The following is a 17901-nucleotide window of genomic DNA, read 5'->3' on the forward strand; positions in this document are numbered from 1 at the left end:
GAAAAACTCTCACCCACCCTGGTCCTTTCACAACAATCTCTATTACATATGGTGCCTTTTTATCTGTTTTTCTGTACATACTTCTTTTTACATAGTATGTACATTTGATCTATGTGGAGTGTGTATTTCTGAGTCAGTGAGCTGTATAGACACACTATGACTTTCAGCTGTATTATGGAAAGAAACACATCCAAATTGAGATTCACAGTCAAACATCACCATGTGTGAAAAGATACGCAGACACACTTGTGCAATAACACAAGCGCTCATCTTCGGGAGGCATTAAGCAAATATCCTTAAATAAATACAAAATAAATTAAATCATATAAAAGAATGTGTTAAAAAATAAAAAAAGAAATTCTGTTACATATTAAAACAAATCGCAAACACAAGTAACAACAGTACTTGCTCATAGACAAAGAGCACAAAGAGTACAGATGGCTACAATCTGTAAACAATTATGGACAGAAGGACAAACATGCATGGAGACAGACACATCCACATGTCATCAGTGTGTAGAAAGGACTAGTGGACCTAAGGTGGTGGTGGATGAGGACTTTTTCTCTGGGATGGGAGTATTATGGAAGAGCTGTCACTTCTCACTTCCCTGTCAAGAGGTATGGGCTGCAGTTCTGTGTTTGACAGCATTATTGGCAGTGCTGCTATCAGCTGATTTCCTGGATGTGTTGCTCATAGATGGCTCAGGACTGACTGAACAGCACCAAATACTATGGCAGAGTGAAAGGACATGAGCGTTTCATCAAAATTTCCAGAGTGCAAGGTCATTTACATTTTTTCCACACCAGAAACCACTGAAGGTTACTATTTTGCTCGCACTATAACTGTGTACAAGTTTTACTGTAATTGTATGGTGATAACATAGCCATCGTTGATACAGGAAGAATTAAAATATTCTCCCAGTTACACAAATACCTGCTTAAGGCGAGACACTACCGTTAGTGTTTTTGTGTTATTTTGGTTTCATAGTATGTCTTCTTTCAGAATAGTGGAAAGAATACAAAAAGATATACACATTTAGATTTATTTTTCTGCACTGGACATTTATGCAAATGTTTCATAATGCAGAATTTCTCAAATGTGAGTTCTCTCAGACAGATACCGGGCAACTCAGTGTTCAATATTCTTTGAGACATGCACAGGAGGAGCCAGAGATGTATCCACCAATCTTTCAGATAGACACAACTCTACCACCTGACCCACAGCTGCCACAACTACAAGCTGTCCCAGGTGGGCTCTCATCCATGTACTGACCAGATCAGAAGTCGAGCTTATGTGTGCTCAGGGTGGAATCGCCTCATGCTATCAGTAGTGACGCTGAACCTAGTGTCTGTAATATACAGTGATCCATACACTGCTTAAAAAAAATTAAAGGTACACTTTGAAACCACATCAAGTCAACTCAGTGGGGAAAAAAGTCATGTTGGGTATTTATTTTAATATGGACTTGGTAATGTTAGGAATTGAAGAATGCCACATCATTTGAGGGAAATAAAAATTGTCAACATATAGAAGGCCGAATTCAAAGATGCCCCGAAATCAGAGTTTAAAAAATGATGCAGCAGGTTAGTCCATTTCGCAGAAATTTCATTGCCGCAACTCAAAATGCTGCAGTATTTTAATAGTTTGTATGGCCCCATGGCCCCCTTAACACCATTGAGGCATGCTCCTAAAGAGAAGACCGATAGTGTCCTGGAGGATCTCCGTCCAGATCTGGACCAGAGCATCAATGGGCTCCTGTTTTGTGTGGACTGAAACATAATGTCCCAGAGGCGTTCTATCCTTCACCCACCAACAACTGGGGAGGAAACCAGGACCCACTCCACCAGCGTAGGGTCTGACAATCGTTCCAAGGCTTTCCTCCCGATACCTAATGGCAGTCAGGGTTCTGTTGCCTAGCCTGTAGAGGTCCCTGTGTCCTTCCAAGGATATGCATTCGCAGACAGTCACCACTCACCACCAAACTGGTCATGATGAACAATATTACAGGTTCTCCATGGCTTCTCCAGACCCTTTCATATCTGTAACATGTGCTAGTGGTGGACTTGCAAATTCTGGTATTCAATGGCAAATGCCAATCGGACTCCCTGGTGCCAGGCAGTGACCATAGGGCCCACTAGAGGACATCAGCCATCCTCATGAAATCTATTTCTGACTGTTTGGTAAGAGACATTCCCACCAGTGGCCTGCTAGAGGTCATTTTGTAGGGCTTTGAGTTGTCCTACTGGTGGATCTCCTGGAGTAAGTACTTGTCTCCTGGAACCTCCAGACATGATAAACTTTCTGGCAATGGCACGTATTGATGTGCCATGTTGGTGGAGTTGGACTACCTGTGCAGCCTCTAAAAGATGCAGGCACTGCCATTGTCACCAATAGTGACAATGACCCTAACCAAATGCAAAACTAGTGGATATAAACAGTCAGAAAAGACAAGGAGGGGAAAAAATGTCATTCACCTGCAAAGCCATTCCTGTTTTGGGTTTTTTCTCACAGATGCTCCTCTAGTGCACCTAGACTTAATGAAATGTTAATTGAAGTAACATCAAAACAATTGATACAACCTTCTCTGCTACTTAATCTGACCAGCTCACTGTCACAGAAGTTGGTTGACTTGATGCTATACTCTGATTCAAAAGCATCCCTTTAATTTTTTTAGAGGACTGTATATGAGGAGATTGAGGTTTTAGTGTGCAAGATTTCTTTTAACCATTTTCACTTTGTTCAAATGTGGAAACTCCACTTTAATAACCCTTTTTAAACAGATTCAGGGCTTTCTATGCGTCATTCAGAGCCTAGTTTGTGATAAAGTATTGCAGAAGATGAAATAGTTGTCTCCTGAAAAAGTATTCTCCTGTACTGTCACTCATCTTACCTGGTCTGACCTTTAGTTCTGTAATTCCAGACTTTTCAAGATCTGCATGTTGGAAGTAACTTGTTATGTTAACATTTCTCAACAGTGAGCCACATAAACAGCCAACTTTTTTTCATAATGCGGCATACAAAATGTTTTGTTCAATTCAGACCTCATGTGTAGCACGTACTAACAATTATAGTGATCAGAGCAGTCACATCCAAAAAAACAAGGAGTCTGTGAGCTAGTGTTCATGCTCTCTTCACAAATTGTCTAATTAGTCAGAAAGGTTGTCACATTATCTTTTTCTTTAAAACCACAGGTGTTTAAATCATGTTTAATTATTACTTGTTATTAAACCCTGTCTTTCTTCCACAGCGTCTTTTGTTATCGCTCACTCAGCTCTGTTTTTCCCCTTACTCCCAACCAGCTACAGATGGCTGTTCCTTCTACCAGAGGGTTCTTCCTCCTCAAAGAGATTTTTCTTCCCACTGTCATTAAGTGCTTGCTCTTAGGGGGTAGCCTGATTGTTGGGAATTTCTGTCTATCATTGTAGGGTCTTTACCTGACAGTATACAGTGCCTTGAGGCGACTATTGTTGTGATTTGGTGCTACATTAATAAAATGAAATTGATCTGTGTTTGATTGTTGCAGTCACACACAATGCAGCACGCAGTGTGTTTGAACAGCAGCTTTGTTCTCACTGGCAGCAAACAAAAATTCAAAATGTTTTCAGCTGCCATAACTTGACCCGATCCCTGTGCCGATGATTTTTACTGCTCTATAACTGTTTGGACAGTACTGAAGATTGCAGAAAGTGGAATCCTCTGGGACACTGGTGTACGCTGAAGTAGGAAAAAACAAAGGAACATTATGTAATAAGCAACAAGGAGTCAACCTTTGAGGTCAGAACTCCAAGAACTAAAATGAACCTTTGAATCTAATGAATTGAGATCTTTCCTAAATCCCTCCTATTCCTCTACCCTAAGTGTATACTGTAGAAATGTATGTGAAGGCACACACTGTATTGTCATGTGAAAACCTTGTAACGCTAATATAAAACACAAGTGTTAACTACGCCTGGAGAAACAGAAAAATAGCAGTTTCATCTGAAAATGCTGAATGGACATATTCAAATCAAGGCAGTTTTCTGATGCTTTTAGGAAAGTAAACACATTGGAGATTAAGCATCCAGCAGCAATAAAATGTGTATTTCGATGTTCTTGTGCTGGACAGTACTGAAATGTGATGGAGCAAGTTAAAGGGAGTGCGGAGGAAGCAGGAGTGAGTGAGTATGGAGGATGACTGTGTGCAGCTGGGGGTTATAGGATTCCATCCATGAAACTGGTGTCTAGCCGCTGGATGAGCACCCGGATAAAGGACATCTCCTTGCGAGTATTTTCAAAGATGACCCTAGGATCATCAGACTGGCAGCGCAGACAGTTGGGAGCCATAACCATGGCCAGGTTGTTCACATCCATTTTGGTGATGGCCACATTAGCAGGCTGGGCAAATACCTAGACAAACACAAGGAAAGATCTCTATCTAATAAATGCAATAACATTTCAAGTTCTTAAGCATACTGTGATGATCTGGCAGGCATAATATTACAGTGCTGGAAAAAGATTATGTTTTATGTTTCTCTAAAGCTCATATCTGATCATGGTCATTTAATTTGGCAACACTATGTAAATGTGACTCCCATTGTGCTGCAGCTTTTTTGTTTTAACAACAGTGCTCAGCTTTTCAGAACTGTTGAGACCAACTGCTGTAATTTTAAAAGCCAAATGTTTTCAGATTCTTTAAATAAAATTTCATAGTATTCATAGTTTTCCATAGTCTCTTTTGTTGTAGTTTCTGCCAAAATTCACAACATGTTTTCAGTGGTAATAGATCAGTTTAGTGTGGATTGGTATTAAGATAACCAAATATCAGATATGTTACTCAAAACTGTTATACATCATAATATATCATTCAGAAAAACTTGAAATGTGCACTCTTTATAAATGGTTGTTCTTGTCTCAGTGATTTCCACAATCACAGAACAGTTGTTAGAGAACAGTTTTCCACTCAGTCCATCTCAAATAAGCTTGGGCCCAGGCAGAACACACCGTTTCTGGATTATACCTGTTGCAACACAAATACTCAAAAGTAGATGATGAAATAGCAAAGTTCTTTGCAGGTTTACACTAAGAATCATTAACATTATCAGTCTTTTATCTGCTCTACATACATTCTTCTTTATAACTCACCCGCTCTCAGATACTGTTTTAATATCCAGTCATGTTCAGTTCAATTCAACTTTATTTATTTGGCAGCAAATCACAACAACAGTTGCCTCACGGTGCTTTATTTATTCATAACCAGGACTAGGGAGAGGCATGTACGGTGGGGATGGTAGGTGGTAGGATGACAGATGTTGTGAAGGAGGGCGTGTCCCATTTTGACCTTGGGACTTCCAGGTCACAGATGTTAGAAGTGAAGAAGTTTCTCGGATGAGAGAGGTGAAACGTCTTCAAGAAACTTAAAGAAGTTCAGACGCTTGTCTTTCCAAGCTCCTTAGACAACCCAGAACAGAAGTCCAGAACTACCTCAGCAAAAAAGAACAAGATGGTAAGCTTGAAAACATGGAGCGGCCAGCACAGCCTCCAGACTTAAACCCCATCAAGATGATTTGGGATGAACTGGACAGAAGAGTGAAAGCAAAGCACGCTACAACTGCCAACATTTATGGGAACTTCTACAACAGATAGGGAAGAAGCTTCCGAAGAATATTTGATTTCTATTGTAGACAGAACGCCACGGGTGTTTTTAGCTGTTACATCTGCCAAAGGTGGCAACTTTGATGAGTCAGAAGTTTAAAAAACATTTTGGTTTAGAAATTGATTTCTTTTTTAACTCCAACTGCTTATTTGTACGATGCTTTCATTTCAGAGTGCAATGAGACATTAAACTCCATAATTTTTTAATTAAAACCTGGAAAAATTGGGGTGTTCTAAAACTTTTGACCAGTAGTGTATATGATCATATTTAAGACTGAAGCAATAATTAATGGTAGGACTTCTTTGAGCAGTCTTGTGGGAATGAGGTCTAAAAGACTCATTGATGGTTAGGAGGAAGTAATGACTGAAGTTAATTCAGAAAGATCAAGAGGAGAAAGAGTCTAAATACATATCAATGGTACCGAAAGTAGCTGGACATAATGTTACATCAGTAAGATGGTTATGAATATTTTTTTATTTAATGTTTAAAATTTTATATCTCTGACTCTCTCGCACCTGGAATCATCCGTCCCTCTTCTTCACCATTTGGTGTTTCTTTTCAGTTGAAAAGAAATACAAAACTCTCCATCCCTGTATTTATTTCACTGGTCTGAGAAAAATCACAATTTAAAAACAAATACCAGTTTCATTTGTCGTCTTCTGAACCAGATGGTTGGCTTGATGGTTTTGGAGAACCATCTTCTCCAAAAGTATCTGGTAATGACGTTCAGTCTCACCAGCGTCCCTTCTGTGTTTAGGGGCTCTTGTTAACAGCATTCTGGGAGATTTCCTTAACTGCTTCACCTTCACCTATCTCAGTGACATCTTGATCTTCTCAGAGTCAGTCCAGGAACATGAAAGCCTTGTCTGACAAGTGCTTCAACAACTTCTTGGGAACAAGTTCATTTGTTACCCCTGTGCCAACCTTCTTGAGGTGTGTTGCTGCCATTACATTCACAATTAGCTAATATCTTTATTAAAAGTGAAAAACGTGTCTAAGTTTGAACATTTGATATATTTTATATGTTCTATTGTGAATAAAATATGGGTTTATAAAATTTGCAAATCATTGCATTCTGTTTTTATTTATTTCACACAGCATCCAAACCTTTGTGGATGTGGGGTTGAAGTATAAGTTGTGCTAACATGTCTCTATCCAGGTCATAGTAGTCTAAGGAGTCTAAGGAGCTTGGAAAGAAAGCAACTTCTTTAAATTACTTGAAGACGTTTCACCTCTCACGCTTCAGTTATAAAGTCCCAGGTACTTAAATCCTAGTTAGGGTTCAAATATACGGACTACAGAAACCACCCATGCTTTAACTTGAGATGCAATCCGGACTGCTTCCCAAGAGATTGCACCTTGAGTCTACAGTCAAGGGACAAGAGCTGAGGCAGATCTTATAGAGAGCAAAGTAAGTAAGTATGAAGAGCACTCCAAAGTGAGATCAACCTGACCCTGCAGGAACTCACAAAACTTCTACCTTCTTCCATTTCATAAGAGGTTTGTGGACAAGGCACAGTTGGCACAACACACGAAAGAGAAAGAAAGACAACTCCAGAAATTCCAACACTCCAAACCAAAACTTACTACTTTCATTTAATGCCCAGACTAAAACGGAAAGACTTCACAACCAAAGACAGCCAGGTACGCCAAGCACAACTTATCAAGCTCAGCTTTACAAATCTGATAATTTTACCATCCAAAAACCTTTCTGTGCGCACAAATGTCTGTGCAGATAACCATTTGTAAATCTTAGTTTACGCTTGTGGATCATATCGTACACATTTGCAACCCTTTTGAGGCAAGTTGTGTATAAATGACCAGTATTTATTCAGGTTTGGGCATACATATTTTTAAAATGGTTTCATATGTGGTCAAATTGCTTTGTATTTGAGTCTGAATTGAAGCACATGCTTGTGAGTCTTCAAAAGTTAAACACAAATCACTGCACACGTTCATAAATCTTCATTTATGTTTGTGGACCATACTGTACAAATTTGTAACCCTTTTTAAACATATTTCTCTTCTATCTGCCCAAACGAAACGTGTACGGGACGGACAGGACTATAAATCCCACTTCAGCTGTACATCTGGAAAATGGTAAACGGTAAACGGACTGGTTGTTACACAACTTGCCTCATTCACCCATTCATACAAGCACTTTTTGCTATGCTTGTTCTATCTAAGTGTTTTCTATCTACTATTTACACACATTCATACTCTGATGTATGCATCAGAGAGGAACTTGGGGTTAGTATCTTACCCAAGCATATCTGGCACTGTGACTGGAGCAGCCTGGGATCGAACCACCAACTTTACAATTAGCAGATGACCTGCTCTAAGTAAAAAGCTCAGTCTTGGGATGATGTAAAGGTTCAAATTTTGGATGGAGAAGACTGATGGTTTGACATAGAAGAAAAATAGGCCATATATGTCCACTGTGAATGACCACCTTTGAACAGAGTGGGTGGTTTATGCCATCAGCTGTCAGCCCCCTACAATTCAGTCTCGAGATCCCTTCCCAGGTGCCTAAACTCATGTTGCATGAGGTGATCTCAACAGGTCACATGACAGGGTGAGGCAAAGTCTCACACTGGTTTCACTTGAAACCAGTGTAATGACCCATACCTTTTTTCACACACTGGCAGATGTGCATGATTAATAGTAAGTCAGGTTAAGGGACAGTCCCCACTAGGTTTAAATCCCTGGGATTTTCCACCATTTGGTTTTAGAAATTAAGAAGCCTCTTCGATGAGAGGTGGAATGTGTTCAAGAAATGTTAAAAAGTCCACTCGCTTTCTTTCCAGCTCCTTAGACAAGCTGTGCTAACCTGTGCATATTTGTGTTACCTGTAGGAATCGAATGAGATAGCAGAGCACCAGTTTGTTGATATGTGGCAGGCCCAGCACCACACCGACAGCTGCTTCTGGGTTGTCATAGTGAGTGATACACTCCTCATAAAACTCGTGAGGGATAAGCGGTTCTTCGAGCTCCCTGTACCAAAGTTTCAGCAGAGAGGCTGCAGATACAGAAGAGGACACCAAGTGAGATTTCTAAGAAAGCACTTATTCAGGAATGCAAGTCATTTGAACATCTCAATCTACTGCAGGCGGATCATATCTGGGCTGCAGAGACACAGTGTTCAGTAGCACTATTCAACAGTGTGTATGTGTACCAGGAATGTGTGGGTCTTCCAGTCCTGTAGGGATTTTCCATTGATCCACTTGCAGCTTGAGGGCATTGACTTCATCTATGTCCCCTGGTACTCTGGAGATCAAATGTCACAGGATATTTACACTTCCGGCCCTCTTCTTATGCTACATAGTTGTTTTGCATAAAGAGTGTGAGAACCAGAAACACAAGGATGTACAAGAGCTTCATCTCAGACATGCAGACAGCAGATACAACACACACAACCTGCTGACCACATAACTGCTCACAAAGACTTGTAGCAACTCTTATACAAACACAAATGTTTCTTCATCATTTTTGAAATGCATTAAAAATATGTTGAAAACTGACACATAATTGTGGCTAGAAGAGAAATCTGATATCCAAATATATGTATTAAAAGATTATATGTCATTAACTTGCCCAACTTTGCACTTCTTTCCTTTGAGTTTTAAACTGACTGTTTGTCAGCCCTTAAAACTTAACCTGGTTACCTTCTGTAATTAAGAAGTTTGAGGGCTGGCAAAAATAATGCAACACGACAAGCTCCACATTTTGACCAAGACTTATGTACTTTAAGAGCATGTGACCAAGAAATGATTTATAGTAAGATTTTGCATGGTTCCACTAACTAATGACACATTAAATAGTCATTAAATGCTTCACAGAATTTAATGTTTGTAAAGCATTAATTTTATTTTGTTTCATTTTTTCACATCTGTTTTCATACTGTGCAGTCTTCTATCATCTATTTGGTCCCATTAGCTCCCTTAGCTCCCTTCCTCACTCACCTGAAAATGCCTTCTGTTTGGTCTCCATTGAGACACAGGACCTCTTCAGAGAGGCGAGTCTGTACCCATGGCAATTGGCGGTCTGGATATCGCTCCTTCTGGAGTGCCATGACCTCCTCAAGGGAGGACCCAAACATGGAAGGGTTGAAGATGGCGTTCCTGGCATGCTTGATTTCCTCTATGCAGGGTTTCTGCACACCCTGAAAAAGTGTGACAGAAACGCACACACAGACACACACAGATAAGTTACTGCAGGGCAGCTGAGGCAGAGCTGAGAGCATTTTGAGTACTAAAGGAACGTTCAAAAGTATCAAGTATTAAGATGTCAGTGAAAAAATCCACAAATATAGTTAAACAGTACTTGAGCGATTATGGATTTTGGCGATCTCTACACGTCAACCATGGGAACATACTTTCTTCTCACATGAGTTTACTTTCTAACTCTCGTCTGGATTATTTCCTAGTCAGCAGCTCACTGTTGAGTGACATTTCAGACACTGAAATACACCTTATACCTGTCAAGGATCATGCTCCCTTGTCTTTAATTCTAATACATAAGTAGGTCATTCAGCCAAGTAAAAACTGGAAATTTAACACATTATTGCTTATAAATGAAGATATTATTAAATATTTTAAAAAAGAGTGGGCTTTATATTTAGACTATAATGACCTGCCTGGAACATCAGTATGTGGTCTCTGGGAGGCAGGAAAAGCTGTGATGAGAGGAAAAATAAGTTCATTCTCATCTCATCAGAAAACAAATATATATTCACCACAGATGAGCTCATCTAAACACAAAATTGATCTGTTTCTTGATAACATAGCCCTTCCAAAATTATTAGACATTAGGTTATAGCGATCAAGGGTATAAAATGTGTAATAAACCTTCTTAAGAGCTTTAGATTATTAAATAAACTGGCTGAAATGTACAGTTCTTCCAATTGCTCCTTCCATTTCTTCCTCATTAATAGTCAGGTATTGTTTCTCCTAGGCTTACAGATTTAAATACACTAAACTACATACTACATATTTATGAATATATTTATACTCATAAATATCATGTCTATATGTTCTTCTTTTGCAGGCTGCATCACTGAAATGAACATTTTTGTCAATAAAGACTAGGTTGAAAAGGGGAAGTAAAGACATGTGGACAGACAGCGCTCCGTACCTTCTTGGCTCCAGTGAGTGCAGCTTTTGTCAGTTTCCTGTAGCAGTATTTAGCATAACTGCTAATGGCCACACCTTGAGCAACAGAAAAAGACAACATATTAACAACATTAGGAGAGTGTTTTAGTTGTCTTAAATCGATTCATTAGCACGACAACAACTCAAACATTCTTCCAATCTGTGGAGATTCTGTATCTCACGATGTCAATCACTGGTGTTGGATTATCATTTTGTAGATTTGATTATGGCGCTTTGGCTGTTGCCATCTGAGATTTGAAGTAGGAAGTGTCCATATGTGGATGACAAGGTGGAGCTGGTGAATAAGGCTTCAATGCTCAAGCCAGCGCTCAATATATGTACATCAATGATAATTTGCTTCGGAGAACCACTTCTAATTTCAATAATTGCTTAGGCAATGGCAGCAACTATTAATGTGTTTTGAAAAAGCAAAATGAAATAAAAACTTAGTACAACAACAGTAATTGTAATCTCTGACTAAAGGAGAGATGGAGCATCAGTTGTTTATGAGAGACTTTAAAAATAGTGCTGAAAGTAAATCTGACAGCCATAGTGACTGTCTGTATTTTGTTGCAATTTACAAGAGGTCACCCAAGGGAAATAGCAAAAGTTATACTCAAGCTAAGGCTTTGTTACAGGAACATTTTGGAAATGGATCGTCAATGAAACAGAGCTCGTTAAATCAGAGGACGTTAAGGTACTTCAGGACTACAGTTTACTTCTTAGAGAAACAGTAAATGTTAAAAGAACTGATTCCTACAATGGTGCCAAAAAATGTTTGCCCCCTTCCTGATTTCCTAGTGTTTTGCATATTTGTCACACTTACATGTTTCAGATTATAACCCAAGTAAATACAAAATGCAGTGTTTAAATGATGATTTCATTGATTAAAGGAGAAAAGTTCTGCAAACCTGACTGGTCCTGTGTAAAAATAGTAATTGAGTTCAGTTTCACTAAACACACCTGATTACTGGCAGAGCTGTTAAATCAAGAAAACACCTAAATAGAACCTGTCTGACAAAGTGAGGCAGACTGAAAGATCTCAAAAAGCCAGACATCACGCCACAATCTAAAGAAACACCTGAGAAACAAGTCTGGAAAAGGTTATAAAGCCATTTCTAAAGCTGTGATGCTCCAGTGAGCCACGGTGACAGCCATTATACACCAGTGGAGAAAACCTGGAACCATGCCTGTAAATAACATTCCACATCAGAAGGATATTTGGCTTCATTTAAGACACATTCACCTTCTAGAAATCGAGTCAGAGATTGAGTCACTGTTAGGGGTAAATGTACCAAAGGCACTGGAACCACTGAGTTTAAAAAAAGAGTAAAACATATTAACAAATTGAAAGTCCATAATGTTTGTCTGTGAGATGGTTATGAATATTTTTCCAAAGGTATCCAGAGTCGCATGTAGTGAAAATGTAAAGCTATTGCTTCACTCGTCTACGTTCATTTGAAGAGGAAAAAATTTCCACGGGACTTTTAAACCAAAGGTATTCACAGTTTTACTTAACCAAGCCAACACGAATGCAATAAAATAACTTTCATTACCCATGAATTTACTTATTAAATAACTAATTACACAAAATAAGTTTGACAGTAAATATAAATACTGAAATATATGAACTATATTAACTTGGCTCCCACACCACTTCTGTGCAATTCATTATTGTACATTTAAACATTTTTAGGAAATGATCAGACAAAAGAGGAAGGTTAAGAAAGATCCTTTATTCCGACCATAGCACACGGACTTGGAGATAAAAGGATTCAAAGGGTTTGCATAGCAAGTGGCTGTAGACAAATTGGCACTTGATGATGGGACATTATGGTATATCCCTCACAATAGTGCTGAACTCATGCAGAGGCTAGATCTCACTAGCTCTTTGACAAAAGTTGCAACCAGAGCTTGGACAACATTATTGAAGCACTGTTGAATCATCTGGACGGAGAACAAAACAAAAGGCAGTCTACATCCAAATAGGAGCTTTAGAATATCTTTAAAGAATCGTGCAGAACAATTTATGAGGACTACTAATAGAGATTAGAAGAATGCTTGACCAAATGAGTTCATGTTGTGTTGCAGAATAAAAGTGGTTATACCAAATGATTCCCTTTCATACTTGTTAGAATTTTACATATTCAGTTTTAGGCTTGTACACTGTACTTCCTTGGATATTTGGTAAACATTATGGAAACCATTTGTGGATATAGACATGTAAAAACACAATGACTACTTAATTCAACTCAATTTTATTTCTGTAACTCTAAATCAAAAACAGTCGGCCCAAGTTACTCTATACTGTTCATGGGACCCAGCTGGACGCATCCCAAAGAGACGACATGGGCCCAACATCCCGTAGGCCTGCCACTCACAGGGGGCATCATAGCGGTCAGGGGCAGCCAAGAGTGGAGGCCTTGGCGGACCAATCCCCTCCTATCAAGGCTGGTAATCGAGACACGGAACGACACCTCTCTGGTGGGGATGGACCCTGAGCTAGTGCATGAGGTTGAGAGACACCGGGTAGATGTAGTCAGGCTCACCTCAAAGAATGTCTTGGAACAAGCCTCCTTGAGAAAGGCTTGACTCCCGAAGGCTCTGGATGTTGTAGGAATGTCATGTTTGACACTCCTCTGTAACATTGTGTGGAGATCTGGAGTGGTGTCTCAGGATTTTCAGACTGGGATGGTGATTGCCATCTTTAAGAAAGCGGATTGGAGGATGTGCTTCAACTAGGCCGGGGTATTGGAAAGGACAATATGTCTGTTAGAACAATCCCAGGTCCAGGACAACAATGCAGTTTCCATCCTAGTAGTGGAACCATGGGCCAGCTCTTTATCCTCTCAAGGATGTTTCAGCGTGAATATATGTGGAAGTTTGTCCAAACAATCTACGTGTGCTTTGTATGCTTGTGGGGGGCGCTGTAGGAGCATGGGGTGTCTGACTTGTTCTTATGAGCCATTCCATATCCATGTACAACCGCAGCGAAAGCTTGATCCCTTATTGCCAGCAATCTGTTAGACTAATTTACAGTGGGAGACTGCTCTTTGTCACTTTTGTTCACAACATTTATGGACAGTATTTCTAGGTATAACCAAGTAGCGGCCTCAGAATCTCATCTCTGCTTTTTGTAGATGACGTGGATGACTCCTTTTTAATGTATATGTCAAAGTCAGCAGGAAGGTATTAAACCACCACTTGGTACTTGTTTTAGTCAAATATCTTCACCAAAAATAAAATCATTCTTATAGAATTTAATTATTTCTTTGGATTGTGAGTTATGTAGATGTCTGTTGGAACTGTTTGGTGATAGAATCTCCTCCAATAACAATAGAATAGAATAGAATAGTCATTTATTGTCATTGTACATGTACAAGAAATTGTGAGTGCTTCACACCGAGTGTGCTAGAATAAAATATAAAAGCAGGAATAAATAACACCTGAAGGTGGAGACAGATTCCACCTGTTCTCCATTTACAATGACAGGGGAGTGGACCTGTCACTGCATCCTGAAGTCCATTATGAGTTCTTTTGTTTTAAGGACATTGAGCTTCAGGTTGTTTTCTGAGCACCAGTGGGACAAATTCTCTCGCTCCGCCCTGTACGCTGTCTCAACTCCAGTTGGTTAGGAAATCCTGTGATCCAGGAGCAGGTGGCAGGGGGGATGTTGAGGTGGTCCAGTTTGTTGGTAAGGATGTCTGGGATGATGGTGTTGAATGCCGAGCTGTAGTCCATGAAGAGCATCCTCACTTAATTCTTCCTGTCATCCTCCGTAGACTGATTTGGTCTGTAAACAAACTGGTAGAGATCGAGATAGGGCAGTAGGCAGCATGTGCTGAGAGACTATCCGCCTCAAACACTGGTGAGGGCTTGAATGCCTCTTCACACCTGGCGGGAGTTGTTGTCAGTGAGGAAGCCCTCTATACTCCTCCTGCAGGCCTTCTTTGGCCCGTTTGATGCTCCTCCTCCTCAGGTTGTCCCTGGCAGTGCTGTACAGAGAACGGTCCCTCAGCATGAAGGCTGAGTTACGAGATCAGAGCATGTACTTCACTCGTCATCCAAGATTTTTGGTTAGGAAAAACCTAGGTGGTTCAGTGACCTGGGTGCTTGGAGAGGTTTGTTTCCTAAGGGAGGTGGAGACAGGGAAGAGAGATGGTCAGATTGTCCTAGGTGGAGGAGGGGTGTTGGATTTTAGGCCCGTTTGATGTTATTCTACACATGGTCCACTGTCCTGTCCCCTCTGCTCATGTACACTTAACATGTTGGTGGAATTTGGGGAGTACTGATTTTAAATATGTCTTATTAACGTCCCCTGCAACAACATTGCCTTTTTTAATATTTTTCCATCTGCCCCATAAACCAGCTCCCTTTTGTTAAATTCAGTTCTGCCTGCGCTGTCTGCATCTGGTCCTCCCTTAAAACACACGCCAGTGATCGTGACACCATTAGCTTGCGAGGTAGATAGAAGCGTCTGCACTGACTGGACATGGCCTCTAAGTACGGTTAGGAGTGACTGTCTATAATTCTACTGTTGGCATCAGTTATGAAGTACATAAGGACAGAACGCTCCGCCCCTTCCCTTACCAGATTCACTCCAGTCCTGGCGGTGTAGATTCCGGCCCGGTAACTCCACTGAGGCACTGGATTCAGTTACAATCAGCGGACAACACTCCTGGACAAAGCAGTTGTATTAAATCTCTGATTATAGCTCCTCCATTGTGTTTTTGAGAGATGCATTGGTTGTTTTTGCAGCTGGATGCGACAGCCAGCTCTGCATCCCCACTTTTATTTTATCCTCTCGCTTGCTGTTCCTGACAACAACCCACGAAACACCCGATGGTCTTGCGATCTCGGGTGGGAGACTTTCATTCCAATCTAAAGTCCAGACTGAGGTTGAGGCCAATGCCAGTTCTTAACAAGTGGAAGTGATCAGTGCTTTGCAGGACGACGCAACGAAAAGGCATAAGAGTATGAGTAAAAGCAATTGATTTGTGTAGCGAAATAACTATCCCTCTTTGTCTAGAATTAAAATGAGCAGAGAAGATGTGGTTAAAGGTTTTTTTTTTTTATATCTGAGAGTCAGTTTACAATAAATGTAAACAATGTAAGCTTTAAGTTTGTTTATGTGGCGGACGCTTTGAGTCTCTGCCTGTGTTCCAACACCACAGATATTCTAAGTTACAAAACTTGGCAATGTCATTATGAGAGATTTCAAATTTATAAAGTAGAGTAGAAAAAAAAATGTTTGTGCATGTGTGAATATATGTGTTTGTGTCTTGTGCCTGTATGTTGAGGGGATATAAATGAAAAATGTACGGAATAAGAGAAGTTTGTAAAAATCAAAAAGACAAGGAAAGACGAATGCTGTGTCAATTTCTTTTCAATGAAAAATTCCTGTGTTACTTCTACAAAATGCTTTGTCAATATCCATTTGCACCATGAAGTGCTGTCCCGTCAATCTTTAAGCATTTGGCTAAATACGAGTAAAGAGTGTAATTTATCCAAGTCTTTCCATCAAAAGCCACCTCAGTAAAATACCATCCAAGTGACTTGATTCCAGACAGATCATGTGTCACTGGTACTAAATAGCAGAGATGTGTGTTGGACCCTCACCTTTGGTGTCATTCAGAGGGTCCATGTGTCGATAAATATAGCCCTCCAGGTAAGTATGGAAACGGGGTGTCGGGGGAAAGAAAGCTAGACAGATGGCCATCAATTCCCAGCCTCGCTCTAGGCTGTCGTAGCGGAAGTTCTCTGTAGTTTGACGACACAGCTGGATGTAGAGCTCATCACGCAAACCCTGATTACTCCACCCACGCACCACAACCTGACAGACAGGCAGAGGACCATGTAACGTTAAAAAATTTGAGGTCATTTGAACTTTTCTGTCCAACTGATTTACCTCAATTCTACAAAAATTGGAATGGTGCATAAAATGTATATGAAAACACAATGCAATGATTTGCAGCTGTCATAAATATTTTATGCACAATAGAACAAAGACATATCAAGTATCAGAAATCAGAAGATGCACCATTGTAAGAAAAAATAAGGTCATTTTGTATTAGGTGGCAGCAACATGTCTCAAAAAAGTTGGTACAGAGCCATGTTTAAAACTTTGTTGCGCCAGATGTTTTCAGTTAGTGAAACAAATCCAGTATGCAGTTTATCATTGTCTTGCTGAAATATACAAGGCTTTTCTTGGCAAATATGTTGTCTGGATGTGAGTGTTCCATAGGCAGGATGCAGGATTTTGAACTGAATGTTAATAACAGGCCAGATGGTCTCTCTCCTATTTAATGCAGAGGATGCGGTATCTTTGTTTTTAAGAATTTCAAAGGTTGATTCGTCTGACCACAGAACAGTCTTCTACTTAGCCCAGTCCATTTTAAAAGGACCCTTAGCCCAGAGAACATCGCATCACATCTTTGCATAATAAACCTTTAACCTGCATTTGTGAATATCACAGGAATGTTCACAGACAAAGATTTCTCAAAGTGTTTCCGAGCCTGCAGTCATTTCCATGAGAGAATAATGACTGTTTTCAATATAGTGCCACCACAGGGCCTAAATAACACAGGGATCCAATACTGGTTTTTCGACTTCATATTTTCTGAATCTTTCAATGATATTTTGTTCTGTAGATAACGAAATATTCAAGTTTTTTTTAACTCAATTTTACATTAAGGAACATTATTTTGCCTCTTTTTATAATCTTTATAAACCAAGTCGTGTTACTGACCTGTTGACAATTAACCAAATTAGCTAATATTTTAATGAAATAGTAAAATGTCTCACTTTAAACATTTGCTAAAATACTGTGCAAAAGTCACGATCCACCCCTCATTTCTTTTTATGTTGGTAGGAAAATGGGAAATGGAACAGTGCTCTATTGAACTCTATAAAACATGGAAATACAGTATAAGGTAAAGGGTACGAACAGAGTTTCTAAACTTGAAATGAGCTTGAAAGTCAATATTTGGCATGACCGCCTTTATTGTTCAGTACAGCCTGAACTGTCTTGAGGAAGCTTTCTTGTAATTTCTTTAAGCAGTCTTCAAGACAAGTTCTCGGTTTTCGTGTATAACTTCCCACAGCTATTCTTTCTTTGGC

General features: G+C 39.8%; 1 protein-coding gene across 1 annotated transcript in view; it reads right to left on the reverse strand.

Moving 5' to 3' along the window:
* Positions 1-3462: 3462 nt before the first annotated feature.
* Positions 3463-17901, reverse strand: part of arhgap39 (Rho GTPase activating protein 39) — a 54013-nt gene continuing 39574 nt past the window's right edge. The window contains exons 6-11 of the mRNA XM_005734231.1: positions 16402-16615; positions 10766-10839; positions 9595-9794; positions 8808-8899; positions 8482-8651; positions 3463-4386 (exon numbers count right to left, since the gene is read on the reverse strand). Of these exons, the coding sequence (XP_005734288.1) occupies positions 4192-4386; positions 8482-8651; positions 8808-8899; positions 9595-9794; positions 10766-10839; positions 16402-16615 (945 nt within the window). The 3' untranslated portion in view covers positions 3463-4191. The remainder of the gene's footprint in view (positions 4387-8481; positions 8652-8807; positions 8900-9594; positions 9795-10765; positions 10840-16401; positions 16616-17901) is intronic.

This window comes from Pundamilia nyererei, unplaced genomic scaffold, assembly GCF_000239375.1.
Source record: "Pundamilia nyererei isolate P.nyererei 1_Seehausen unplaced genomic scaffold, PunNye1.0 scaffold00057, whole genome shotgun sequence".
In the NCBI taxonomy this organism is placed as follows: Eukaryota; Metazoa; Chordata; class Actinopteri; order Cichliformes; family Cichlidae; genus Pundamilia; species Pundamilia nyererei.